Genomic DNA, 26994 nt, shown 5'->3' on the forward strand with positions numbered 1-26994 from the left:
ACTTTTATATAGCGTATTTTCACTTCCCACACCTAATTTCTCTGAAAAATAAAAGTCCCACTATGTACATCCTAAATATTGAAAGAGCTTTGTAGGAGGGAAAACCCAGATTCCCTGGATATTTAACACAATCACTCATATCCTCAGTAAAATAGTTCCAGAATTGTGGTAGGAAAAAAAGAAAATTCCAAGAACTTCAGCTTTGAAAACAAAAATTGGTTTAAAGGGAGAACACATTTCTCAGGGCAGGCAGAAAGGCGTGGAGAGGCTGGCTAGAACTTCTCAATCATTCTGTGGAGATCAAAGTGAACTCTACTTGGTCACTTCCCTTTTATTTTCTTTTTAATTTTTAATGTTTATTTATTTTTGAAAGAGAGAGAGAGAGAGAGAGAGAGAGAGAGAGAATGAGCAGGGGAGAGGCAGAGAGAGAAGGGGACAGAGGATCCAAAGCAGGCCCTGTGCTGCTGACAGCAGAGAGCCTGATGTGGGGCTCGAACTCATGAACTGCAAGATCATGATCTGAGCTAAAGTCAGACACTCAACCTACTGAGCCATCCAGGTGCCTCGGTCACTTTCCTTTTAATCACACAATTTTCTGGTTCACCTTAGAGGATTTCTTGTTGGAAGAATCCTACAGGAGCCAAGGACACTGTGTCTTATCCAGTGGCGATTTTACCTTATCTCGACTGAGAGTAGGTGGGGTGCTATGGGCCATCTAGTGGGGAGAGGACACGGGTGCTGCTAAACATCTTTGGTGCCCAGGACAGCCCCTCACAACAGTGTTTATCTTCCCCAACATGTCAGGAGCACCGATATTCAAAAACCCTAGTCTAGAGTGTGGCCAGCGACCCATGTGTGTAAGCTTTAGAGAGGGCTGATGTTCATGGTCATTAGCCACATGGATAGGGTGTCAACATAGCACTTGGGAAAAGCGTTTTGGGGGAATGTCTCAGGTCTGTTTCCTTCAGATTCCCACTGTCCTCAAATATCCCTAAAGAACCCTCTCCATGATTTAATGGTCTCTTCTCTTTTCCTCGTAACTGTTCTGTTTTCAAGCTTCCCATCTGCCAAGTGAATCTGGAAGAGAAGACTATTTGGGAACCACAGACCTGGGTGGAGGAGAAGCCCCCGTGGGCATTCTGTTGCTTTAGGATCCAGCTCACGATGCCCGCGGCCGAAGTCAGGTCCTCGGAGGTCGGGCCGGGCTGGGCCGTGAGGTGAGCGAGGAGCACATAGGAAGTCATTTCCACCTCAGCTGAGGGAGCCTGGGGCTGATAAAGAGGCCCCACTGGTGCCCTGGGTTTCTCAGGTCGCTCCCAGTGGACTGAGTTGCCTTAAGGGTAAGAAAAAGGATGATGATTCACAGATGATACATGAAAACACATTTGTATCATGGGTAGCTGAAAATAATACAGGGATGGAGTAAGGTCCTCTCTGCCACAAGCCCCACAAATTCCCTGAGTCACATTTCCATACTAAGCTTGGTTTAGTCCTGTGGGGCTAAGTTGAAGAATGTTGTTGGAGGACAAAGCACGGAACATCCTATTTTTATTAATTTTTTTAATGTTTATTTTTGAGACAGAGAGAGAGAGAGGCAGAGAACGATGGAGACACCGAACCCAAAGCAGGCTCCAGGCTCTGAGCTGTCAGCACAGAGCCCGACGTGGGGCTTGAACTCACAAACTGTGAGATCATGTCCTGAGCTGAAGTCAGACGCTGAACCGACTGAGCCACCCAGGCACCCAAAAGAGTTCCCTTATTGCTTGAGATATTTCGTGGAAACTGGAGGATAAATTGGAATATAAAACCTACGCATTGATCCCAGAGGACTTTTTGTGATCATCTCTTTTGCAAATAGAGATAAAAACACTGTGAAAATGTTATTGCACTTCCCTGAGTATGGCTTTTTTGTTGTGCCTCTTTTCATTCGAGTATAATTTCATTCAAGCAGGCAGATACCATGGGAAATATATATAAATTTAAAAAATATATATATGTCGCAGTGAGGAATAAACTTCCACAATTTACCTGCAGCACTGTCTACTACGTGACACACTGTATAACGTATGACATTGCAGAGACGACATTTTTATGAGAGGTGCTCTGATTTCATAACACCTGAGTTGGATAAGGAGACTTGTTACTTTCAGCAGGAACACAATTCTCTTTTTGCAGTGTCAGGGGAAGAGGAGGGGGACATTTGTTGACCATTCGCTCTCACCTTCTTTCACAGCTTCCTCCCTAAGAGAGTCCAGTATTTCTCTCTTCTTGTCTTGGTTTCCCACTAGGGCAAAAGCATAGGCCAACAACGCCTTGGTGTAGCTATGGCTCCCATGGGTCCCCTCCTTTGCTGTGTTCCAGGCAGACTCCAGGCAGAAGAGGGCATTGCGAATAACCGGGTGCTGCAAAGACCAGGAGGTAATGATGTCAAGCTAGGGCAAGTCGCGGATGGAGCGGGCCCTGGGTTGGACATCGCGTGACAGATGTCATTCACGGCTGTTAGCCAGCCAGGTAGACAGCCGGATATCCACGATTTTGAAGTTGAAAAAGTGTTTTAAATCTCTTAGCTTTATACTTAAGTCTTAAAAGGGTAAGTCTACAGAACCTGAGTGTTTAGGATGAGTTTTGTACTGAGGGCGTTGCTAGGCAAGTATAAGTTCCCTTTGCTGGATTAACCACAGAGCTCTGCGAGCTGAGAAATGCCTCCGCATTGAGCGAAGGGAACTTTGAGACTTGGCTTTTTGTAGGGCGTGTTCAGACATCAGGGTTGTAGTTTTCATGGTAGGAAGTGGAATTGAGGTGAATCTTACAGTGGCAGGGAGAGGAATTTCCAGAAGAGCAATAGTGACATAGGCAGAGAGGGTCACTTCATCTTCTACTCCTCCCTGTGTAAAGAGGAAGAGAGAGAGAGAGAGAGAGAGAATTTTTATTAATCCTACTTTAAGATGTTAGTATATTCTTTTCTGCTGTTTCATGGAGACTCTCCTCAGTATCTGTCTCTATCAAGCAAATTAACAGCCTCATGCAAAGTACCATTTCTTTCTTCTCAGGTTTCACATCTTCAGGTTTAACATTCCTTCCCTGATGCCCTCTCACAAAATACTGGACTTCATCTTTGCAACCCCTCTGTGCCTTTTTTCCTCCCATCACCTTTGGAGGAATGTTAGCATGTGTGTATCATCGTGAGGTTCAGGATAAGTACTCAGAACACTTCACCTTAATGGCATTGTTGAGCAGAGACCCAGAGCTCCTGAAACAGCCGTCTTCCTTCTGCCTTTGGGAGAGCCAGCTGAAGGCTTGGGTGATGTGTGCTTCATCGATAAAGATGTAGGTTCGAGCCTGGGAAAAAGTCTTCAGTACAAAGGCTGTGAGCCTGAGGAGTCAATGAGCTATTACTGAGAGTCTGGAGACTTTGTCTGTTAACGATACTCTTTTTGTTTCGTCGCAACCTGTTGTCGAATGCATTACCAATTGGTCCTGACTTCCTAAAGCATTTCTGTGTCACTTCAGAGATTCAGGTGTCTCCTAGTGTTCTTGGGCAGTTGAGATATTTGCTCTCACATTCTGGACTTTCTGTATTTATTTCTTCTCACAGATTTCCATTTTTAAAGTTATTTATTTATTTTGAGAGACAGAGAGAGAGAGAGTGCTTGAGCAGGGGAGGGGCAGAGAGAGAGGGAGAGAGAGAATTCTAAGCGGGCTTGGTGCTGACAGTTCTGTGCTGATGCGGGGCTTGAACTCACAAACCATGAGATCTTGACCTGAGCCGAAATCCAGAGTCGGATGCTTAACTGACTGAGCTACCCAGGCTCTTTTCACAGATTTCTTACCTCCTCTTATGCAGCTAGTAGTCTAATGAACTGCTTTTAATGTCCTGCCTCAGTAAATATTTCACCTTGCCCAGCTTCTCCACCACTTTCTGGGTCATTGATTTCCTCTCGTTTTCTTTTGTGGTCCGACTTCTTCAAGATGGATGAATAGAAAAATAAATAGATGAGTGGATGGACAGACAGGTAGATAGATGGAGGGACAGATGGAAGATAGATGGATGGACTGACCACGATGGATGGATAAACAGAGAGACAGACAGACAGACAGAGAGAATCATTTAGTAGAAGTTAGTAAAGGACACTCAGTGAGGAATGGCTACGGTTTTTCTTGCCTGTCTCTAGTGTCTCTCAGTGCTAAGCAACAACTTAAGAGGGAAAAACCACAAACTTACAATGGTCTCTTAGCAACACGAGAAAGAAAAGACGCTTGGCATATTAGATATAAAAAAGAATCAAGTTCCAAGTGTTCTCATTTCTGCCACCTATTAGCCGTTTATACCAGAGACATTTATTTATCCATGTTGTATAGCATTTCCTCCTCTGTAAAATGAAGCGGCTCTCACTTCACAGGGTAGTTGTAAGAATTAAATAGGCTAACATATGTACATGCTGTGAGCTCATTGTTGAGACTCAGATTTTCTTCTCTTACCAAGTGTTGCCCTGGCTCCTGCCATATTGCTGTCCAAAGGGGCTGTAGGAACCATCCTGGTGTTTGTAGTTCAGCTGTCTCTGGTAACCTGGAATGAAAGGTTCAATTAGTTCAAGAAATATTACAGAAAGGCAAGCCACCCATACGTGCAGGTTGGTCAGAAGCCCCAGACATTGTACGGTCTCTTGTGCATAGGATCTGTCATGGTGATATGGATATGTCACAACACAACATCCTATCAAATGTTGGGAAAGTTGTCATTTCGCCCAAAATCACCATCATTAGCTTAATATCTGGTAATATGATTCAAGTTTAATCGGGAAAAATCTCATTAGAGTAACAAAGTAAACTCGTCTTTGTCTCACCACTGGTAAGATAGCCAAGGGCCTTGGACTTGATCTCTGCGGTCAACTGTTGGGTTTCATTCAGATAGTTCAAAACATAGATGTTCGGAGCAAATAGGGCCATGTTTTGTTCTCCACAGCCATAAGGCATCTGGAGGAGATTCTGTATATTTTGCATAGCAGAACCTAATATGTCACCTGGGGGATGTGAAAGATTAGGTGTCAGAGTAATTTCAGCTCGTAAGTAGCTCACACTATTAAAGACAAGTGATTTTCCTATTTAGTATAGATACTATCATTTAGGCAAGGGAAAAGTTCTATTTAGAGAGTGAGGCTTCCAGAATCCCAATAGAAATAGATACTATCAATAAGTTGAGATTTCAAGCACAAACATAGATAGATAGATAGATAGATAGATGGAAAAAAATGTATTATGGCTGATCTTTTGTCTCAAGTTTTCTGGGTGCAAGTTGACTCACCCAAAACTGAAAAGGAGGCTCTGGCCGATTCTTTGACCACGTTAGGTGGGAGCTTCAGAGATAACTGCTCAGATATTTCAGTGCCTTTGGAAACAGACAACCCATATCAAAAGACGGCATCTCTTACCGCAATATGATGTAGTGGTTAGGAGGGGGTCAGAGCCACCCTGCTTGGATATGGTACCAGTCCTGCCACTTACTAGCTACAAACCTTGGACAAATTCCTTAACCTCTTCATCGTCCAACTTGCTCGTATGATGATTCAAGGAAGAATGCATGCGAAACACGTGTGCGTTAGAACAGCCTCTGCAACATGTCGTATCTCAATACACGTGAGCAGTTATTATGGTTGTTATTATTATATTCAGCAGTAGTGTAATTATGTCTCCTTCAGGGACTCGGGGTCCAAGGGATAAGGACTGTGGCTTATGGTGAGATCACCTTTAATAGTCCAGCTCTTCTTGGTGCTGTATGACTACCAGAGTCCTTTCCCCTCTCACTTTGCTATGTTTTGTGTTGCCGTGCATAGTGGCTCTCTCAAAGGAGCCTGGGAACTGGTGAGGGTGTACAGTTCTTTGATTTAATGGTACAATTCTCTGCTTTTATTGTTCTCTGAGTTTATATTTTAAAATGGTCCTTCTCAAGTGCCAAGAAAAGCGTCATACACACTATGACGTAGCGCTAATACGAATGTGGTAATGTAATTTGCAAGGTACAGGTGTTTCTTAGTGATATGACAAATTCCTGATGTAAACGGGTTTTCTTTTTGCCATGAAAAACATTTTTTTTAGTAAGATGAGTACAAAGTGCCACATATTTCATCATCAACTATTTTAGGGAATATTATTGTCATTCAAACTTATCATGACTTTGCTCTCCTTCTACCTAAACTATGACACTCTAAGCTACTATGTCTTGACTGGTTCACGATCAGTCCCTGGGCTACGGAGGTAAAGGCTAAATGTGAACTGAGTTTGCACTGTAACTTGACATACATATCCCTGTGAGGCGTTATTCTCACTATGATTATGAAGATTGACTGTTACCTGAAGCACAGATCATAAAGTTGAAAGTCTTTTCTTGCTCAATACCTTCAGGCTGGAGTGAAAAAAAAAAAAAAAGGAGAAAATGGATAAATATCCAGGTTTTTGAGGGACAACCGTAGATTCATTGCATTGAAGGCTGGAATTTACACTAAACAATCTTCACATCCCACTTATTATCAAATTACTATAAATCCATACAATTCGAAAAACCAGGGAGATCTGCAGAGGAGGAAAGGAGGGATAATAAGGAAAGAGAATCAAAGGTACAAGGGGTGAGAAATAAGTGAATCTTAGAAGAGAGGTAGAGATCAAGAAAAGAGAATAGTTCTAAATTAATCTATGAAAAAAGTATTTACAATAAGCTAACAAGGTTAGTTAGCAAAGTTTACTATAACACTTTTTTTTCATATTCTATTTTATTTTAGAGAGTGAGCAGGGGCGAGGGGCAGAGGAAGAGAGAGAGGAGAGTCTTAAGCGGGCTCCACATTGTGGAGCCTGACACGGGGCTCGATCTCATGGCCGTGAGATCACGACGTGAACGAAAATCAGGAGTCGGGTGCCTAACCGACTCCCATAAACTTTTAGGACAGGAAATTCCGTTAGTCTTCCCAGGGGCATTGTGTGAGTATGGTATAATTGCCCTTTATTATCTCAAGAATATGGCCATATTTTTTCATTGTTGTTATTGTTAGGGTCTCAGAAAAATATGTCAAAGTGGTCCGGACCGACCTACCTCCACCAACAGGGTTTTGATGACCGTGTCTTTTCTCCCCATCTCAGGGACCTCAGCAATCTCATTTCCACACAGTTCAAGGGACGGCACTGCCTCTGCACTCACCGAGAAGTTCACACTCCCTGGAACAGAAAAACGTAGAAAAACATGCACGTTCACCTTGAGAGCAGTCCACGCCATCCCTAATAGCTGAGAATGTGTGCTTGTCAAATGGTCTACCACTGAGCTATTATTATCCCCGGAAAATGACTCTGTGCTCTGTCATCATCTTGAAGGGCTGCCCTTTAACCTTACTGTTGGCCGGAAGTGGGAAATAAAGCTGAAAAAGACCCCAAGGCTAATGTCCACTGTGCCCAAGCCACAATGATCATGGGACCCAGGTGCAGTGGGAGTACTGGGAGGCCGCTGGGGGTAGAAATCAAAAGAAGTGACAAACTAACCTTACGGAATTATATTTGCGGAAAGCAGAAAGGAGAACGTGATGTACGTAGGATACCTGCCACGCTTGTTGATCGGAGAACGTTTTGGGGGAACGTCACTCACCCAGTGTTTTGGCAGTTATCGTCCAAGACAGGGTTTGCCTCTCATTTGCACAGATGCAATGAGATTCCTCTCCCTTTTCATTCTGGGATTGTAGGAAGGCTGGGGAAGCTTCCAGTTGCACACTGACCTATCATTTGCAAGCGAGGCATAGAAACAAATGGTCAGAATATGGAGAGACAATGAATGCACAGAACTGGGACCACATATGAGATGCTGCACTAGACTGGGACTTGGAGAAAAAAATTATGTCACGTAAGTCCACGCATGCTTTGAGGAGTTTAAGAATGGCAGTGATACAAAGCAAGAATGATTCCTTACTAGGAGGATCTGGCCTTTGCATTAGGGTAGATTGGAGAAATTTGCAGGTATAGCAATAGTGGAGGGGAGGGGAAAACCGCAATGGAAGATTGCCCATGGGAGCATTACCTACTGGTTCTACCCGTTGGTTCCTACCTCCCGTGTAGATTTTCTTCCTGACTTCTTTCTTCCCTTCTTCCCACTTCCCTCAACAAATATCACCTGTCTACTATATACAAGACAGAGCAAATTAAGAGCTTCCGGACCTTGAGGATATTGTGTTACAAAGGGGATAATCTATATACAAAACCGTGACGAAATTTACAAAGAAATACATGCTGTAGAAGTTACAAGCATATTGTGGGAGTTTAGAGATAAGAACTTGAAAGATGACACTCATGGAATTAAGAAAACTGACTTTTTTTCTGTCAGCATCAAGAATTTTCCTGGCAAAAAGCCTATCCTGTGTTAAAGGATTCGGCCAGATTCAGGCAATTTTCTTTTTAAAAGTATGTGGTTTGGAGATCCTGTACCTGTAGCCCAAAGGTCATTGTATTATCTTCCTGATCAGGTTCTGCCCTGCTTAGCACTATTTATTTGCAGTTCTAGGGCAGAATTCCCAGTGTTATCCACAGTCTTGGGAACGGAATCGGGAGCTGACCGACTGAAGAAGTCTTTGATTCTATCCCCCGTTTCAATTCACCCTCATTTTCCTTACCCGGATGCATTTGGGAAGGTAGTTTAGGACAGTGGCCTTGAGCGTGAAGGTCTCTCCGCGGATCACAGAGTAGGGCATTGTGAGCTCCACAAAGAAGGGCTGGAAGGCGCGGAGGGAGGCGGGAAGAGAGAGACCAAGCCCTGTGTCATTGGACAGACAGAGGGCCCCTGCCTTCCATTCCGTGATGGTGTCAGGGACTGTTACTCCCACTTCAGCCACACCTGATGCGCTGGGGAAGATAGAAATGTGAAGAACAGAAAGTAAGCAGGTGAAACATCTTTTCTCAAGCGAGAATCAATATGTCCACACGAGTACACCAGATTATGTATCGGGAAACTGAGTTGGGAAAATAGAAGGTACTCAACGGTGCCTCTTTCCCTTATCAACATGTCTGTACCTTAAAAGAAAAATACTTGCATGTGATTCAGTTTGGTCCATAGATGTCCCTCACTGTTGTACAATCCCATAAACAAGCATATTTAAGAATCACGATCTAACAAACAGACCATTACATTTACGTAGCCTGATTTGTTTATGCGCCCGTTCCAGTCTTGTTTACGGAAGGCTCCCCCCATAGCATTAGGCAGTCTAGCATTTGGATATTTTTAGCACCCATGTCTCTTTTCTGGCAGTCTCAGGAACAGTTATTTCAGAATTGCTCATCTCTGAGAAAATTTTACCTATAAAGTAAAATATATTTTTATATTATATTTGAAACCTCTATAATAAAGGCATTTTCTTAGACCTATCCCGAAAGGATGAGAGGTTAAGATGATTATTTAGAATTTCTCAGAAAGGTTATCTTAGAGTTGAAAATGCTGGAGGATTCTCACTGGCTCACCCACAGCAAATGGAGGAGAGTGAAATTACTTACTCCACGGCCACCAACTCCCAGATCCAGGTCTCAGGGAAATAAGTCCGTACCGTTTCAGAGACTGGCTCTGGATTATTTATGGGCATTATATTATATGCGTCAAATTGAGGACTGTATGGACTCGCTGCCATTCCCACTGATAAAATAAAGGAAAATTACAATCTAGTTAAAGAAAAAGCATCCATTCATGGTGCATACATGAGAGTTAGAAGACCAAGTTTTCACTTTTCCTGCTCAGATGGTCTCCTAAGGGTTGTAGAACTTTGGAAATAACTTGTTGAGCCCTCATTCTTTGAGCAGACAGGAGTCTCTGTTAAAGGTAGAAATTCCCTGTACCCTAGAGATAGCATAATTTTGTATGAGTGGAGGCTCGTAGAGCAAGAGAACTTGGACATGCGTTTATAGTTTGTGAGAGATATAGTGGGTTTTCAAGGTCACAGAGTATTGTTTCCTCCATAAGAAGGACTGAGCAGAAAATGCAAAACTCTCTTCGGGCAACATGTGTTCAATTGTTTGAGTTACCAATGGGTGAATAGAATTTAATAACATCATTCTTTGCACTATAATGAAGCTTGTAAACTCATTGTTCTCTTGATAAGAAGGCTAGAGCATTAGATTTTCTTCTCTTTATGTCTTGGGAAGGAGAAATGAAAAATTCAAGATGCCATAGAAAGATGGTTCCATTTGCTACGACAGAGACAGAGAAATTATTTACAAAAGTGAGGGGATAGAGAACTAAACATGAAAGCTTTCTGATCCTTGTTGTGCCTGAGGTCATGCTTATAAATTGAGTTTGGCTTAGGTTCTCCATCCAAGCACCCCAGGTGATATTTCAGAATTGCCTTGTGAAATAATATTTATTAAAAAACAAAACAAAACATGGGGCACCTGGGTGGCTCTGTCAGTTGAGCGTCCGACTTCGGCTCAGGTCATGATCTCACCGTTTGTGAGTCTGAGCCCCACGTCGGGCTCTGTGCTGACAGCTCAGAGCCTGGAGCCTGCTTCAGATTCTGTGTCTCCCTTTCTCTCTGTTCCTTCCCCCTTTGTACTCTGTCTCTCTCTCAAAAATAAAGATTACAAAAAATTAAAAAAAGGCTTTAAAAAAATTAAAAAAATAAATTAAAAAAAAACATTTCCAGGTATTTTCCTTTGATATCTCTCTCAACTGTAAAAAAGCATCCACAGTAATTTCTTTAATTAATATCCTACAACTTCTTTCCTATAAGTCCTTCCACGTGGTAGCCATCTCTGTCTCTGACTTTGATTTCTCCCTGATGTTGCTCTATTGTCTCTGTTTTTACTCTTACGTTGAATATGTAAATCTGTTATTGGTACTTAAATTTATCTAAATGGATGATGCATCTAAAGAAGCTATTTTCTCGTTTCTGCTACAGATGTCAAAGACCCTTCAACTTCTCCAGCTATTCCAGTCAACAAACAGTGGCTTAATGTGTTATTTTAACTCCATGTATTGGATGATGACTGTACCTTCCTTATTGTCTCATTCTCAAGGTCAACTTCAACTCTCTACTGATCCTTTCACAGTGTGTATGTTAAAATTCTATTCTTCCTCTGTCACAACTCATACACTCTACGTTAAATGCCTTTAGATTCATTTCCCAAGACGAAATGTTATTGTGGTCGTTATTATTATTATTCTGCTTCTTTTTCCCATCTGACTTCATCGAAACGTGTTGATCCCTGGACACGTTCACTTACGTTCTATTTCACTGCTGATCACAAAATACTTTCAACTGGATATTCTGTTCATGGTTGTGAAAGGGCCACTCAACTTAGCTTTGTAATTCTTGTATTCATTTTGACCTTTGCTACTTTCAAACAAAAAAAGCATAAAAACTGAAAACTTAATTTTCTTCTAAATTCAGTATCTAGTGTGATCCTTATAAGAAACATATTAGATCACGTCACTCTCCACTTCTGAAAATCTTTCCATCTCATGCAGAGTAAAAAGTCAAATTCTTACAATGATCTACAAAGCCCTATACCATTTGGCCTCAATTATTCCACAAATTATTCTCTTTCCAACTGCACTTTATTCACTCTGTTCCAACCATGCTGGTTTCCTTACCCTTAGAACATTCCAGGCAAGCTCTCACCTTAAAGCCTTTGAGAGACAGAATAGTGTAGAGGTTAAAAAACATGGATCTGGAGTCAAATAGCCAGATCTGAATCTCCATCTCATCTCTTACTGGTTGTGGCATCCTAACGGCTTCAGTTACTTAACCTTTCTGGGTTCAGTTTTTCCATTTGAAAAGTGCTGAGAACCATAAAAAAGAAATGGATTGACTTATTTCACTTAGCATTATATTCTCTGGCTCCATCCATGTTGTTGCAAATGGCAAGATTTCATTTTTTTTTTTTTAATGGATGAGTAGTACTCCTAAGGCAGCCAGAAACAGATAAATATCATACGATTTCTCTCATGTGTGGAACTTAAGAAAACAAGCAAGCAAAGGGGAAAAAAATAAGGGAGAGAGAGAGAAACCAAGAAACAGACTCTTAATTATAGAGAACAAACTGATGGTCACCAGGGAAGAGGGAGGAAAAGCAATGGGTTAAATAGGTGTTGGGGACTGACGGGTGCACTTGTTATGATGAGCACAGGGTGATGTACGGAAGTGTTGAATCACTAAATTCTACACCTGAAACTAGTATAACAATGTATGTTAGCTAAGTGGAATGAAAATAAAAATTTAAAAGAAATAAAAGAAGAAATGGAAATTATGAGGTGACAGAAATTTTAATTAATGCTATAGTGATAATCATTTTGTAATATATAAGTGCATCAGATAAACACATTGTATTCCTTAAAATTATTTAATGTTCTATATCAGTTATATCTCAATAAAGCCATCTGTCATGTTCACTGGACACATAAAACCTCTGATTTGTAAATACAAAACTCAGAAGATGTTCATCTTCATTAACAATATACATCAAGAATATTTTGGAAGAAAAGACAGAATCATGGGAGAGAGAGAGAGGAAAAAGGTTTGGTTAATGGGCTGTAAGTATAAATAGATCTGGGGATTAAAACATGTATTTTAATGGGAAAGTGAAGGGTGTAGAAAGAGGCTGCTTCCTTTGATGTTTTATTTCGTTTTCTTTTGGCTTTGGATTAGGAGATATTTCTGCCATCTTCACATTATTTCTTTTCACCAGCAAGGCCTGTTCTCTTCCTTTCTATTCTTTAAGATATAGCATCTCTAAAAATATCTCCTGATTCCGTAGTTAGAATTATTCTCTCCTTACATGGTAAACATTTTCCTTTCTTATAGTATAGTAGAATCTTGTGTTTCATCTGATTTTGTGCCCTGAAATATCTGATTCACGTAGGGGCTCCAGGGTGGTTCAGTCGGTTAAGTGGCTGACTCTTGATTTCAGCTCAGATCATGATCTCATGGTCAAGAGATCGACCCCTGCATCGGGCTCCATGATGAGAGTGGAGCCTGCTTAAGATTCTCTCTCTCTCTCTCTCTCTCTCTCTCTCTCTCTTTCTCCCTCTGCCCCTCCCCTGCTTGTGCTCTCTCTCTCTCTCAAAATAAATAAGATAAATAAAATAAAATAAAATAAAATAAAATAAAATATTGGGCTGATCTTTAACAAACTGGTCAGTTCTGTCTATGCCATTTACCAGCTAAATGATCTCAGCAAGAAACATCTGAATCTTAGTTTCTCTATGTATCAAATGGAGATAAGGCCACATTATCTATCTCGTTTTACATTTTTTTTTTTTTTGGCAAAGTAATATCATTGGATGCTATACAAAATTGAAAGCAACTTGCTATTTACCTCCATACATTGCTTGCCTTTCTGCTCCTGCAGGTGGTTGGATCACTGAACACGACCGTGGTTTTCGGATTTTAGAGTTGGTGAACACCTTTAATCCCATACCCTGTAAAAATGGTGACTCAATAGGTTTGTAAACTTGATTAGAATCCATGAAATATATTTTCCTTAGAAATTTCCCTATGTAACCCCGATAGCCTTAATGTTAGATTAATTCCCTAGGGATACACAGACTCAATAAAAGAGTGGTAAAATTATAATACTTTATGGCTTATCAAGATTTTATAATTTATGGCCTTTTGCAAATTAAATATAACTAAAATATTTCAATGAAATGGCAGAGGTTGGATCCAGCCCTGTCTCTGAGTTATCAACTGTTAGGCTAAACATTTTCTAAAACTATATATTTCTAAATTATATATATATATATATATATGTATATTTATATATTTATATTTATAAATAAATATATAAAAATATATAAATGTGTATGTAAATATATATAAAACTATATATATAACTATATATATATAGTTTTACTAACATAAAAATGTTCATAAGCCGGTACATTAACAGGTAATAAGGATTTTACCTTTAGGAAGTCATACATATCTTCTTCATCATAACTTGCTAGGGGAATGTAGATGGCTCCTTTAACAATGATATAAGGATCGCTACAACTTGCATGTTCTTCTTCCTGCTGGTCCAGTTTGTCAGGGAAACCAGTAAGATCCTTCATCGTTAGCAGATTATATACCTGGAACAGAGGGGCGATCAAAGACAGAGCTCTTACCTGTTTTTCTTTTGAAATAGCCATTGAACTGAGAGAAATGTGATAAGAATCACCATCAGTCCTTTCTTGAGTACCTTCAAGTAGTCAGTCCCTTAGAGAGAAGTTAAAATTTTTGTTTATTTTTATCAGTGTTTTATGTTTGTAATTTAATTATTTTTGTGGTTCTATTGACATAAAACCTACCTGGGAAAATGTTTCCAAGGATTATACAACTTAAATTACCAAGGATTACTGAAAAATTCATTCTAGTGTTTAGAGGTAAAACTAGACCAAATAAAGAAAGATCTGAACTGTCTCTGTGTTTGATGAATAGTTAATCACCTGACAAATTTAGGGGCACCTGAGTGGCTCAGTTAAGTGCCTCTTAATTTCAGCTCAGATCATGGTCTCATGGTTCATGAGTTTGAACCCTGTGTGGGGCTCTGTGCTGACACCATGGAGCCTGCTTGGGATTCTCTCTCCCTCTCAAAAATAAATAAATGAGCTGTAAAAAAAGAAAAGAAAAAAATACGCTAATTTAGGTAGGAATTACTGCAATCTGTTAAGCTTCTATTTCTATATAGCTTTGTTCTTGGATAGAAAAACCACATAGGTACATAGGTGAATATCACTGATATTCAACAGAACAATGTCTACACAATTGCAAGCTCAGGCCACCTTTTTTTTTTTTTTTGAAGAAGGATGACTTAAATGAAAGAACCACGAATCCGTAGGGTGGAGCCAAGGGGCTTGGATATTTATTTCCTAGGCTGGAGTAAGAGTGAGTCCTAATCAAAGGGCTTTCAGCCTTTGGGTGGATCTCAGAACTGCCACGGACCAATACCTCCTATGTGCCTTTGTTTCCCCTTTTGAACAGAAGTATCAGTATGTCAGTTCCACCATTGTATGCTGAATGTGTGGAGGTAAACACCTTAAGTACACGCTAGGTCAAGGTCTTCATAGCTAGAGGAATTGTACTTGAGGAACAACGCCCAAGGAACATCAACCTGGGCCTAATTTGGGAATGAGACTTCTAGGGTCATAGGAGGAAAGTGAGTGTATTTTACATGTGGGAAGGTAATAGGTCACTGGGAGTCAGAGGGCAAACTGTGAACACAGCCTCCAAAATTGCCCCCAGTAATCTCTACCTCCTGGTATTTGTGTTCTTGTGTAGTTCCTCCCATAATGAATAGGGCTGACATCTATAACTAATAACATTTAAAAAATTTTTTTTGATGTTATTTATTTTTGAAGGAGAGAGAGTGACAGAGCGTGAAGGGGGAGAGGCAGGGAGAGAGGGAGACACAGAATCCGAATCAGGCTCTGGGCTCCGAGCTGTCAGCACAGAGCCTGACGCGGGGCTTGAACCCGTAAACCACGAGATCATGACCTGAGCCAAAGTCGGAGGCTTAAGTGGCTGAGCCACCCAGGGGTCCTTATAACTAATAACATTTTGTGGAAGCGATAGTGTGTAAATGCCAAGGCCATGTTATAAAATATATTGCAGCCTTAGCTGCTCTCTCTTGGATCACTTGCTTTAGAGGAAATCACCTGCCATGTGCTGAGGACACTCAGGTAACCCCAAGGACACTCAGTCAGTGTAGTGAGGAACAACTGTATGAGCAACACATCTTGGAAGTAGACTTCCAACCTCAGCCAAACCCTAGTAACATGTTGCCATGTTGACGAACAGGTGCGATCACAAGCCAGTCACTTAGCCCAGATAAGTCTCTTCTGGATTCCTAATCCACAGAAAGTGCGAATGACAATACATGTTTATTGTTTAACACCAACACATTTGGGGAGCATCATTATGAAGCACTTGATAACTAACAACAAACACTCTCTAAATTTCTTTACCTATTTACTTTGTTCTTGAGTAGGAGAACCAAATGGTCGCATAAGTGAGCATGCTCCATCTGTTTTGGATGAACGAATATTTTCCAGGTTATTGTCAAAGCAAGTGACGTAAAGACAACTGTAAGAGCCCAAGTCTCCAATTATGTTCACACTCCTTTTTTTATCTCTATAATGTTGAAAGCTGTGTTATGCAATTGAATCGACTGTTAAATTTATAGAACTAAACAAAATAGGATAAACACAAAAATATTGAAAAGTAGACTAAACTTGTTCAATACAAGTTGAGCTGAAAAATAGCTCAGAATAGACTACACAAATACAGAGTGTAAAAAAGAAAAAAAAAAGGCATTTCTCCAAAGAAAGCACCTAGAGAGAATAAGTCCCTTTTTTTCAGGTTAACTTCATCATGCCATCTTCTAATTCAAATAGAAAACTGTAGTAAGAGAAATCTGTCTTTTTCTCTAATAATTATGATGCTATGAGGAGATATTTTGACCTGTTAATACAAGGCTAAGGTTGAAAAAATTTTTTATCATACCCTTTTTTCCGAAGAATGTTAATTTTGATGATTAGAAACAAGACAGTGATTCTTGATATAGTTATCCCACAGTTTTAAAATTTAATACCTACAAATGAATTTTGAGAAGTAGAAACCAGAAGAAAACCAAAAGAAACTTCAATATTACTGATTTATCCTCCAGTATTGCCAAATAATAATAAGTCCCAGGTAGGCAAGTTAAGGAGTTAATCTATTTAAACATTCATGCATAAGGCAATTAAGGTTATAAAATTCACCACTGATAACTTTTTGACAACGATCAAATTCCAGTAACATGTCATTTTTCTTGCATCATGCTGAGCATTTTCGAAAGATGAGTAATCTAGTGTTTTTATTTTTTTATTTTTTTAATGTTAATTTATTTTGAGAGAGAGAGACAGATTGCAAGTAAGGGAAGGGCAGAGAGAGAGGGGGGACACAGAATCCGAAGCAGGCTCCAGGCTCTGAGCTGTGAGCACGGAGCCCAATGTGGGGCTTGAACTCAGGAACCAAGAGATCATGACCTGAGCCAAAGTTGGATGCTCAACTGCCTGAGCCACCCAGGTGCCCCCAGTAATCTAGTTTTAAATAGGTTAGAAAAGCGGTTTCTGAATTTTCCTCTACTTCTGATAGTTTTCAAAAACCGCATGTTTGAAAGTATTTTCACCTGATGCTAATTACTGACCATATTTTCCCTTTTTATTTTTTGGAGTCACATGCAATTTCTTATTATCGTCCCTCTAAAACAACACCTCTGTAAGGGACAAAGACTGTGATTGTTTACTGTGATTTCCCCAGCTCCTAAGACAGACCTAGCACATAGTAGGCCTGCAAGCTGGTGATAATGATGATGACGACAATGTTAGCAATCAAAACCAATGTGATACCCCCAATATCACCACTATTAATTAATACACTTCTAGGGAAAAAAAAGAAGGAAGGGACTTAAAATTTTAGTTAGTCTGGGGCTCATCCTTGCTGACAAAGCTGGAGTAGGTCACTTTTTTTCTGAATTGAAAATAACTTGCGAATCACTTATTACCATTTTCACAGATCGGAAGCACTCTAGAGAGATAAATAGATCTGCTGGGAGGTACATGGCTTAGGCTTGCAAATATCAATTTTGTCTAAAAAGCTTACTGCATTGATCAAAAATGGTTTATTTATTTATTTTTATTTTTTTTAAATGTTTTTATTGATTTTTGAAAGACAGAGAGAGACAGAGCACGAGCAGGGGAGGGGCAGAGAGAGAGAGAGGGAGACACAGAATCCGAAGTTGGCTCCAGGCTCTGAGCCGTCAGCACGGAGCCCGACGAGGGGCTCGAACCCGTAAACCTGACCTGAGCTGAAGTCGGACGCTTAAACGACTGAGCCACCCGGGCACCCCATCATAGTTTACTCTTAAGAGGGGCTTCTCCTCCCCCGCCCTCCCCTCCCCAACCTTCCTGTGGTCCCTTACGCGGCCCTTCCTGACCCACGAGGCTGCTGGGAACTCACCGAGGCCGGGGACAGCTCAGCCTCGGGCCTCGCCAGCGGCACACTTTGGTCCACGGCACGGAGGGCGCAGAGGGACTGAGGAGAAGCTGAGACTCGCAGGTGCACAGGTGAGGCCGGGAGACTCTGTGCTGGACGGAAGCTCAAGTCCACCTGTGAGAGCAGAGGGAAAAGTCAGTCAGCGCTTCCTCGACCTTTGGGACCCTGCCGTCACCCACATTTCCCGAGTCATCTTTACATTAAAGTCAGGAACCTATTTTCCCAAGTTCCCTTTGCTGTTGAAAAGGTTCCTTCAATGACTCAGTCTTTTCCTAAAGGGACAACTGGTAGCTCATAAGGGATACGTAGCTTGTTTGATATTTAGAGGCCCGTCTTTACCTCTGACCCATTGTAAGGCGGTTCTAGGTATTTGTCCTTAAGGTCTTTGGAATGTTGGAATCTTAGCATGTTACATACCTCATGCAATTGAATTAGTGGACAGGGCGCCACGGACACAGGGTTGGACTATGTTTTAGCTATGTGGTAGCAATTCAGTAGCAAATTTGGTAGCATTTTGGCATAATTGACAAATTATTGTACTAGGTGCCTGGAGGTTTTGCTCTGCCGTTAACTGGCTGGCATCCTGTGTGCAACTAATTTCATTTTCTGGGCTCAGTTCTCTCTGAGGCAAACGGAGGGTGCCTATAGTTCCATTTCTTGGTGTTGTCACTTCATGCTGAAGACACTCACCTTGTTGGCTAGACAGTTTTCGATCTCAAAACTCTCGGAATCTCCAATAGCTTCTCCGTCCGGTAAAATAGTAAAGATGAACAATCGGACGATGGGAGCAACGTCCGACTCCACAGGGAAGGATAAGGAAAAGCTGCCTGTCCCTGGGACGTGGAGAGAATGAGACAAGACGGTCATGGGTCAGAGCACTAGTGTTAGATCTTACCCAGTTTAGACCTGTGCCTACTCCTTCAATGGCGTAGTCTCTTTAACGCCATTCTAATTATCTGGTGAAATTAACAGGCTATTTTTCCCCTTTGCAATGTCAACTGTGGAATAAGTGAAAGTCCCTTACACTCATGTCTGTGTCTGATTTTCCACTTAACTAGGGCTGGAAGCAACTTAAGTTAGAGTAGCTCTACGTTTTTCTACATATATTACGTGTACAAAGAATATTTCATAAAGGCTGCTGGGCTCAATCAAAAATGATAGAATAAGGGAGATGCCAGGGTGGCTCCGTGGGTTAAGTGTCTGACTCTTGATTTCAGCTCACGTCACGATCTCACAGTTGGAGAGATTGGGCCCCACGTCACCCTGTGCCGACAGCATGGAGATTGTTTGGGATTCTGTCTCCCTCTCTCTCTGCCCCTCCCCTGCTTGCACTCTCTCTTTCTCTCTCTCTCTCCCTAAATAAGTAAATAAACATTCAAAAAATTTTTAAAAACTTTACAATAAGCAATTTATTATATATGTTATATATGAGTATCTATATCATATATTTACATGATGAATGGAAACCATTCCTTTTAGAAACCATTTCAGGCCAGAGGTGATTCTCAGAGTTATAATTTGTAAGATATAATCAGAGGGCTTACTTTTTTTCCAAATACATGTTTTCTTTATTGTGGTAAAAAACACACATAACATAAAATTCACCATGTTAACCATTTTATTTTCTTAAAAAAATTTTTTTTTAATGTTTATTTTTGAGAGAGAGACAGAGTGTGAGCGGGGGAGGGGCAGAGAGAGAGAGAGGGAGACACAGAATCTGAGGCAGGCTCCAGGCTCTGTGCTGTCAGCACAGAGCCCAACACAGGGCTCAAACTCATGAACTGCGAGATCATGAGCTGAGCAGAAGTCAGACGCTCAACAGACTGAGCCACCCAGGCTCCCCAGCCATGTTAAACCATTTTAAAGTGTACAGTTCAGTCGTATTAAGGATATTCACTTTGTTGTGAAACAAATCTCCAGAACTTTCTCATGTTGGAAATCTGAAATGCAATGTCCATTTAACCACTCACTTCCCCCCTCCCTCAGTCCTTTGGAATGGCCAAGGCAGTGCCATGGAATTCGTATTATTGTCTCATGGGAGGGATCAAGTTTTAACTTAGATCCCTAAAAAGGAAAGTTTTGCTGTGAAAAGAGGGTGATTTCAACCCTTGTATTGCTGTGTCTGGAGTGAACCATGGTAGGTAAGAGTAGGTTGAAGTATCACAAAAACAGAAAAAAAAATTATGGCAGATTTTTTTTCCCCCAGGGAATACTGGAAAGAAAGTAACCTTTAAGTAATGAATTTTGTAAAGGCTTGGTCACTGAACATCTGAATTCTGCACTTAAAAGAGACTCAGACATTGTTCTGAAATTAGTAATTTGCACCTTGATATCAAAACTGCAGAATAGTATAAGAAAAGAATGATATGAGTAAGTTAAATGTAAGCAATGAAAAAGGTTGAATTTAGACAAACTCTGAACAAAGTTGGTTCTTTTATCTACTAGAGTCAAGGATTTGCAGTATGTCTTTATGAAGAACAAATTGATAATTAATAACATAACAATGTGTGGTTAAAATAGTGTTATTATAAATACTTGCGAATTCACTTGGTTATATAAAGAAATTCCTTTCAATTATTGGCAGAATTAATTTCATTACATTTTTGTGATACCTTCATGGAGTAAATAATTAAACTCTTCCTTATACTACTACGTAGAGAGTCTTCCTTTTCTGAATGATGCACGAATTAAAATGTCAAGAAAGGAAAAAAATCAGATCAGCACATAATGTTTTCAGGCAGTCATCTATTTCTATAAATGGTTACACACTGCAGTCTTAGAAAATAAAAAATAGAAAAGCAGGCAACAAGATGCATGGAAGGCAAATAATGCACACCGTGGGGTCCATTCTGTACATCAAAGTATCCCTATATAAATATTGGGATAAATGATATTCAAAGCTGGCAGCACTCTTTAATGTTTAATTCAATTTTTTAAAAAATGTTTATTTATTTTGAGAGAAAGAGTGTGACCAAAGGAGGGGCAGAGAGGGAGAGAGAGAGAACCCCAAGTAGCCTGTTAGCTCAGAACCCGATGGGGGGGGGAGGGGCTTGATCTCACAAACCGTGAGATCGCTACCTGAGCTGAAGTCACGAGTCCCTCGTTTAACTGACTGAGCCACCCAGGTGCCCCCTAAATAATTTTTAATTAGTGAGAGTGCTAATTAGTAACTTCATTTAAATTAAACCTTCTCCAATATTGTTTCAATATGGAAAAATAAAAATATAATTGATGTCTTATTTTTCCAGCGTGATAGGGGAGGAAACTATTAAGAAAATCATAATTTCAAGCATCGTTACATTTAGCTCTGGGGTGCAGTGGAGTTTGGTGAAATATTTGCCTTAATTCTAGTTAATTATGAGCATGCTCATGGACTCTTTTCTCGGTGATTTAAATCTTGACATGATTTAATTAGAATGGAAAATAATCCTGGTTTCCTTTCCCACGACTTATTAATGAAGTGCACTCAGATTCACGTGTGAGGTTCCCAAGTTCATGCTGGCGGCACTGTATGCATTCTCATTAAGTGCTGAAGGGAGTGAGCCTTCCCAGAGACAAGAGAGCCTAGCCCAGAGTCTGGCACAGCAGGGGAAAAAAAAAAAATCTATCACCATTTCCTCCTCATTCTCCATGATACTTAACTCTCTCCTCTGCAATACTAAGGTTAAAGATGGCCAATACACGTTTATTGTTAGGGTTAAAAAATCGAAGGAAGCTTGGATTTTCTGAATTTTGGAATTTAAGTGTCAGCTGGAAGAGACAGACTGGGAGAAAAAAAGTGTGACTCAAGCAGAATGCCTGACACATAGTAGGCAATCACATTTATCCGTTGACTGTGTTGAGTAAAAAAATGCTAGAGTCATAAGGAGAATCTGTATTTTCTTTGGTGTCCTTGTTACAAGGGATAATGAAAATAATTTCCCCATTTGTGAACTGTCACTGAAGTGTAAAGCTGGATGTGTTGGGAAGGAGATGGGGGGGCGGGGAATGGATTTGAAGATACTCACTGTCTCCTGGCTCTACAGGCACAGCATGCGTTCCTGATCTGATGATGTTTCCCTTAGCCATGAACTGAAATGAAAAACCAACACAAAAACAACCTTTTGAGCCTAACACACTTCTCAACATCGTACTCCCCACAAGACCTGCTTTCTGTCCTTGAGTCTCTGCTAGAATCAACTGCCTGAAAATCAAAGAATCAAGGGGAACATGGGTAAGAAAGCAAGATGGCGGTGCACAGGCAATTCTTACATTCCTGGCTTTTTAACCACTTTCGTCTACCGATGAACTCCAAATATATTTTGTAGCCTTATCCTTACCAGGTAATAGAAAATGAGCTCTTTTGGTTCCCCAAGGGCCTGCCCATTGAGTGTATAGTATGCCTTGATAATCTGAGTTTGGCCACAGGGCAGGGTACCGGCCACAGGCTCCAGGTGAACATAATTCCCGCTGAAGGAGAAAGCATGCCTCGCAAGGTGCTGAGCACCCTGGTGTTCTTCTCTTAACCATACAAAGTTAAAACAAAAGCTAGTTTGCTCGTGGAAGGCCTGATAAAACAGAAAAACAAAGATTATTGTTTCGATAGTTCTTCACTTTAGCTTCCCACCAAAACGAACAGTTAAAATTTTGTGTCTTCCCTTCTAACATATACTGTGCATCATCCTCATCCCTGTTCACCACCGAATAAACAAATTATCAGCCTCTCAAATTGCAGCGATTAACAGGAAATATTTAGAAATTAATCTCCTTTGCCCTGAATTTGCCAAATCGTCATTGATTTATCTTCTCTTCTGTAGCGCAAGGCCGGAGGAACAATGGCGTCCCAGTGAGAATGGCAAGTAGTCTTAACAAGCATAAAAGGAAATCTTTAGATAAGAGAAGTGCCTTGTAAATTGGTTTAATTGAAATTATGTTGTATGTATTAATGTAATATTTTATAACTGTAAGGGCTTCAAAGTTGTTTGTAAATAATCCCAGCCAATTATCATCTATGCTTCTTATCATTACTATGACTTTGGATTTTTAAGCCCTTGTAGTTTTGGGACCTTTAAACCTTGAAAATGTTGTCTAGGAGATAATTCTATTTATCGCCCCCGCAGTGGTTGCTCCTTAGCTATTTTATGAGTACACATCCTTTCTTTTTCTGAATTTACTAGGTGTATTTTGTGGACCTTTGTATTTGCTATCATAATAAAGTTCCTATTTTTTTTATGATTGCCCTGAAATATATCATACTAATAATTGTAACTATGATTGTAGAGTTTCAAATATAGGGACACTCTATTCATCCTTTCAATCCTAAGGAAGAGCAGGTATCTGTCACATAGAAAACATTAAGCATCATTCCATATTTTAAATTGAATTAACATGTCAACATTGGGAAATGGAAATAATTTAAATGCTATTTATCTAACCTGGAATCAATAAATCATTATCTTTTTACCACTTCTTTGCTTGAGCTTACAAGAGCAAAGTCTTTTTAGTTACAGAAATCTTTTGATCCTCATCATTCGGCAATATATATGAAGAATGTGTGGGAGTTCCAATCACTTTTAAAGTTATTTGAGTAGACGTAGAGAAAAACAACAGAAAACAAATTACATGAATTACTCACCTATTGAGGAACTGATATTGTTCAGGACCAAATCCTATATGCATTTTTTTTTTTGCATGATACATAAAATTTTTATTTTTATTTTAATTTTTTTTTTATGATACATAAAATTTTAAAGATAATGTGAATGAAATGATCAGACACTTCTATAGTATCTCTTCTAATGTCTTTGTTATTTTATTTAAAAAAAATTTTTTTTAACGTTTATTTATTTTTGAGACAGAGAGAGACAGAGCATGAACGGGGGAGGGGCAGAGAGAGAGGGAGACACAGAATCGGAAGCAGGCTCCAGGCTCTGAGCCATCAGCCCAGAGCCCGATGCTGGGCTCGAACTCACGGACCGTGAGATCGTGACCTGAGCTGAAGTCGGACGTTTAACCGACTGAGCCACCCAGGCGCCCCTGTCTTTGTTATTTTAAATGAAAATTTTAATTCCCAAGTTTATCCCTAAGTTGGACAGCTTCTCATTTCTATCTCTTAAATACAATGTATGCTTCCTCGTGTTTGAATAAATAATGGTCACCGAGCTGTCTCTTTGTCCTCTGGTTTTTTTTTTTTTTCTTTCATACTTACCACAACAGAAATTTTGTTGGCCAAGACGTTAGTGGTATTGATGGAAAACTGTACAAGACCCTGTTCATTGGTAGTTGCATTGTAAAGATAATTGGCTTCACTTGCAGAGATAAAGATAAGTTTATTGGGGATGGGTACACCTTTCCCATCCACCAGAAGCACCTAGAGAAGAAAAGTACTTGATAAGTTATATGGATAATACTCAGAGAAGACAGAACTTATGGGAACAAATTCCTTTGCTGCCATAACTGAATGAAAAAAGCAAAAGCCAACCTCTAAAACAACCCTTCCATATTTACTACAAAATCAAATTTTTTTCCACTGTATCCTCATTTCTTTCACCTTTTTACTCTGTTTTTGGATCCTCATGTCCTTTTCGTCTCTGCAGACAAACCCCATAAGCAGCCCCCCAAAAAGTGTTTCTTTTTGAGAAGAATTATAAGTTATTTTAAATACGTTATTATAAAATGGGTGAATAATTATAAATGACTATAAAAAGGGTAAAATTATTACTGAAAATGAACATGTATACCTTAGGCATGAGAATAATTTAATAATAATGGCCATGAAATATATGCTCTTATAGGTCCTATGCCTAAAAATAAAACCACTTATGCACTTGCTTCTAAATAGAACGATGGATATAAAGGAGGACACTCGCAGCCATAATTGAGAATGATTTGTGAGAAATTCTCTTAAAATTCTGAAGCTGGCTGGATAATGGCAGAAATATATTTATTGTAAGATGGTTGGTAGAGAAGGTTTGACATAATCACTACTTCATATCACATTAAGAATCTTCATTAGCTACATGTTCTAAAAAGAAATAATACCTCCGATTCTCAAAATACTGTCGTATGTGTTTGTACATTTTATTGGTGATACTTACAAAGGAAGGTCCTTTTTCTTGGTTTCATGTTTTGGGTCTAATTGATATCGCTAACTAGATGTAGGCTACATCATCATGCCCTGACGGTAGGTACAACTAGATACTTCATTATTTGTGAATTGCAATATACTCTACCTGTCCAAAGAAGGGGATTCCTCGTCTAAAGTGTGAATCCACTTTCACGAACCTGACTCTGGTTACAGTATTTGTGATTTCACTGGTCCCGTTTCCAGTAAGTACTATGTCTAAAAATATGTAGAGAAGAGTAAGTACTCTTGGAAGTTACTTTAGTCCTAAAATTCATGTCCTTCCACCTTCTTTATGACCCTTGTTTTGTTATGGAAAACAAACCAATGCTTATGGTTTCACTCCCCACATTAATTTGGAGTTCACACCTGTTCCCTCTTCTCTGATCTTGGCTTCCACTTTAAGTTTCATTTCAAAACCCATATTTTTAATCTGGAGTACATTTGTGTTTACTTGTTGGGTGATGCAGCCGTTGCTGTCGAGCTGAGAGAGGAAAAAAAAAATTGATCAGTCCCGGGGCGCCTGGGTGGTGCAGTCGGTTAAGCGTCCGACTTCAGCCAGGTCACGATCTCGCGGTCCGTGAGTTCGAGCCCCGCGTCAGGCTCTGGGCTGATGGCTCGGAGCCTGGAGCCTGTTTCCGATTCTGTGTCTCCCTCTCTCTCTGCCCCTCCCCCGTTCATGCTCTGTCTCTCTCTGTCCCAAAAATAAATAAAAAACGTTGAAAAAAAAATTAAAAAAAAATTGATCAGTCCCATACTGATTAAGACCATACTGACGAAGACTAAATTTATCATTTTCTTTCTGATGCCGAGACAATTTCTTTGGGTTAAACATGTTAGTTGGCCTTTAGTATTCACATCTGCTCTCTAAGGGTTAGTCATCAAAATGAGAATTTTATTGACTAAGAATAGAAATTCTTTCTTTTTTTTTGGTGGGGAATATATTGGGATAAGCTTGCTCTGATATCTTCTTTCTAGTTAGTAAAATAGGGTAGCTATTGTCAACAATGATAGTCCCTGGCGAGAACATTGTAGACTAACCTGTTGACTGAATTTCTCACAGAACTCGTTCTTTTGGCAATTAGAATGATGAAGTAATTTTCTGCACAGGCTCACAGTTGCAAGTCCTGGGACAGGTTTCCCATAGGTGTACCTGTCATGTAGGAAACAAATCAGGAACTGAGGAAGGGTATCTACTTTTTCCACTACATCAACCCACCACAGATCAAACACATACTCTTTGCAGTTCCTTGTATTTCTCTATCATTTTGGGCTCATATCAAGTTGAAATATGTCTGGAAAGTATCTTTATCAAGAGGTACTACTTATTAAGGCATTTGAAACTGTGCTGCCATGTACAAACAACTTTCCTTCGGGATTTAAAAAATTTCTTCCTTTGGGGCACCTGGATGACTCAGTCAATTAACTGTTCAATTCTTGATATCAGCTCAGGTCGTGATCTCCCAGTTGTGAGACTGAGCCTTGTGCCAGGCTCTGTGCTAAGCACAGAGCCTGCTTGGGATTCTCTCTCTCCCCCTCTCTTTGTCCCTCCCCTTGCACACTCTCTCAAAATAAATAAACATTTAGAAAAATTTCTTCCTTGTAGCCTATTTTTTTATCATTCTTTTTATTCTGTCATTATAAAATCAAAACTTGTTGTTTATACCAAGTGAGAAACTTAGATAATAAATAGAATTGAAATAAATAAATAATAGAAATAATAACGCTAACACCGTAATGTGCTTTCATACACACACACACACACACACACACACAGAAAGAGAGAGAGAAAGAGAGAGAAAGAGAGGAAAGAGAGCTCTGATAAAGCCAAACAACCATGGGGCATATAAAACAAAATTGTGTGTG

At 40.0% G+C, this 26994-nt stretch overlaps 1 protein-coding gene across 2 annotated transcripts in view; it reads right to left on the reverse strand.

Annotated features, from left to right (window-relative positions):
- LOC125920071 (pregnancy zone protein-like) overlaps positions 1-26994 on the reverse strand; it is a 125666-nt gene that overhangs the window by 82870 nt on the left and 15802 nt on the right. Inside the window, exons 8-29 of one of the 2 annotated variants that reach the window (XM_049627044.1) lie at positions 26170-26281; positions 25498-25612; positions 25238-25347; positions 24214-24375; positions 22346-22573; positions 22034-22097; positions 18717-18859; positions 17991-18140; positions 13916-14080; positions 13327-13429; positions 9514-9649; positions 8640-8868; positions 7625-7751; positions 7082-7203; positions 6349-6400; positions 5303-5386; positions 4845-5021; positions 4480-4567; positions 3217-3373; positions 2811-2885; positions 2222-2402; positions 1110-1333 (exon numbers count right to left, since the gene is read on the reverse strand). In XM_049627044.1, coding sequence (XP_049483001.1) covers positions 1110-1333; positions 2222-2402; positions 2811-2885; positions 3217-3373; positions 4480-4567; positions 4845-5021; positions 5303-5386; positions 6349-6400; positions 7082-7203; positions 7625-7751; positions 8640-8868; positions 9514-9649; positions 13327-13429; positions 13916-14080; positions 17991-18140; positions 18717-18859; positions 22034-22097; positions 22346-22573; positions 24214-24375; positions 25238-25347; positions 25498-25612; positions 26170-26281 — 3004 coding nt within the window. The remainder of the gene's footprint in view (positions 1-1109; positions 1334-2221; positions 2403-2810; positions 2886-3216; positions 3374-4479; positions 4568-4844; positions 5022-5302; positions 5387-6348; positions 6401-7081; positions 7204-7624; positions 7752-8639; positions 8869-9513; positions 9650-13326; positions 13430-13915; positions 14081-17990; positions 18141-18716; positions 18860-22033; positions 22098-22345; positions 22574-24213; positions 24376-25237; positions 25348-25497; positions 25613-26169; positions 26282-26994) is intronic. The other variant, XM_049627046.1, reaches the window with a different exon arrangement.

The sequence above is a fragment of the Panthera uncia genome, chromosome B4 (assembly GCF_023721935.1).
Source record: "Panthera uncia isolate 11264 chromosome B4, Puncia_PCG_1.0, whole genome shotgun sequence".
NCBI lineage: Eukaryota > Metazoa > Chordata > Mammalia > Carnivora > Felidae > Panthera > Panthera uncia.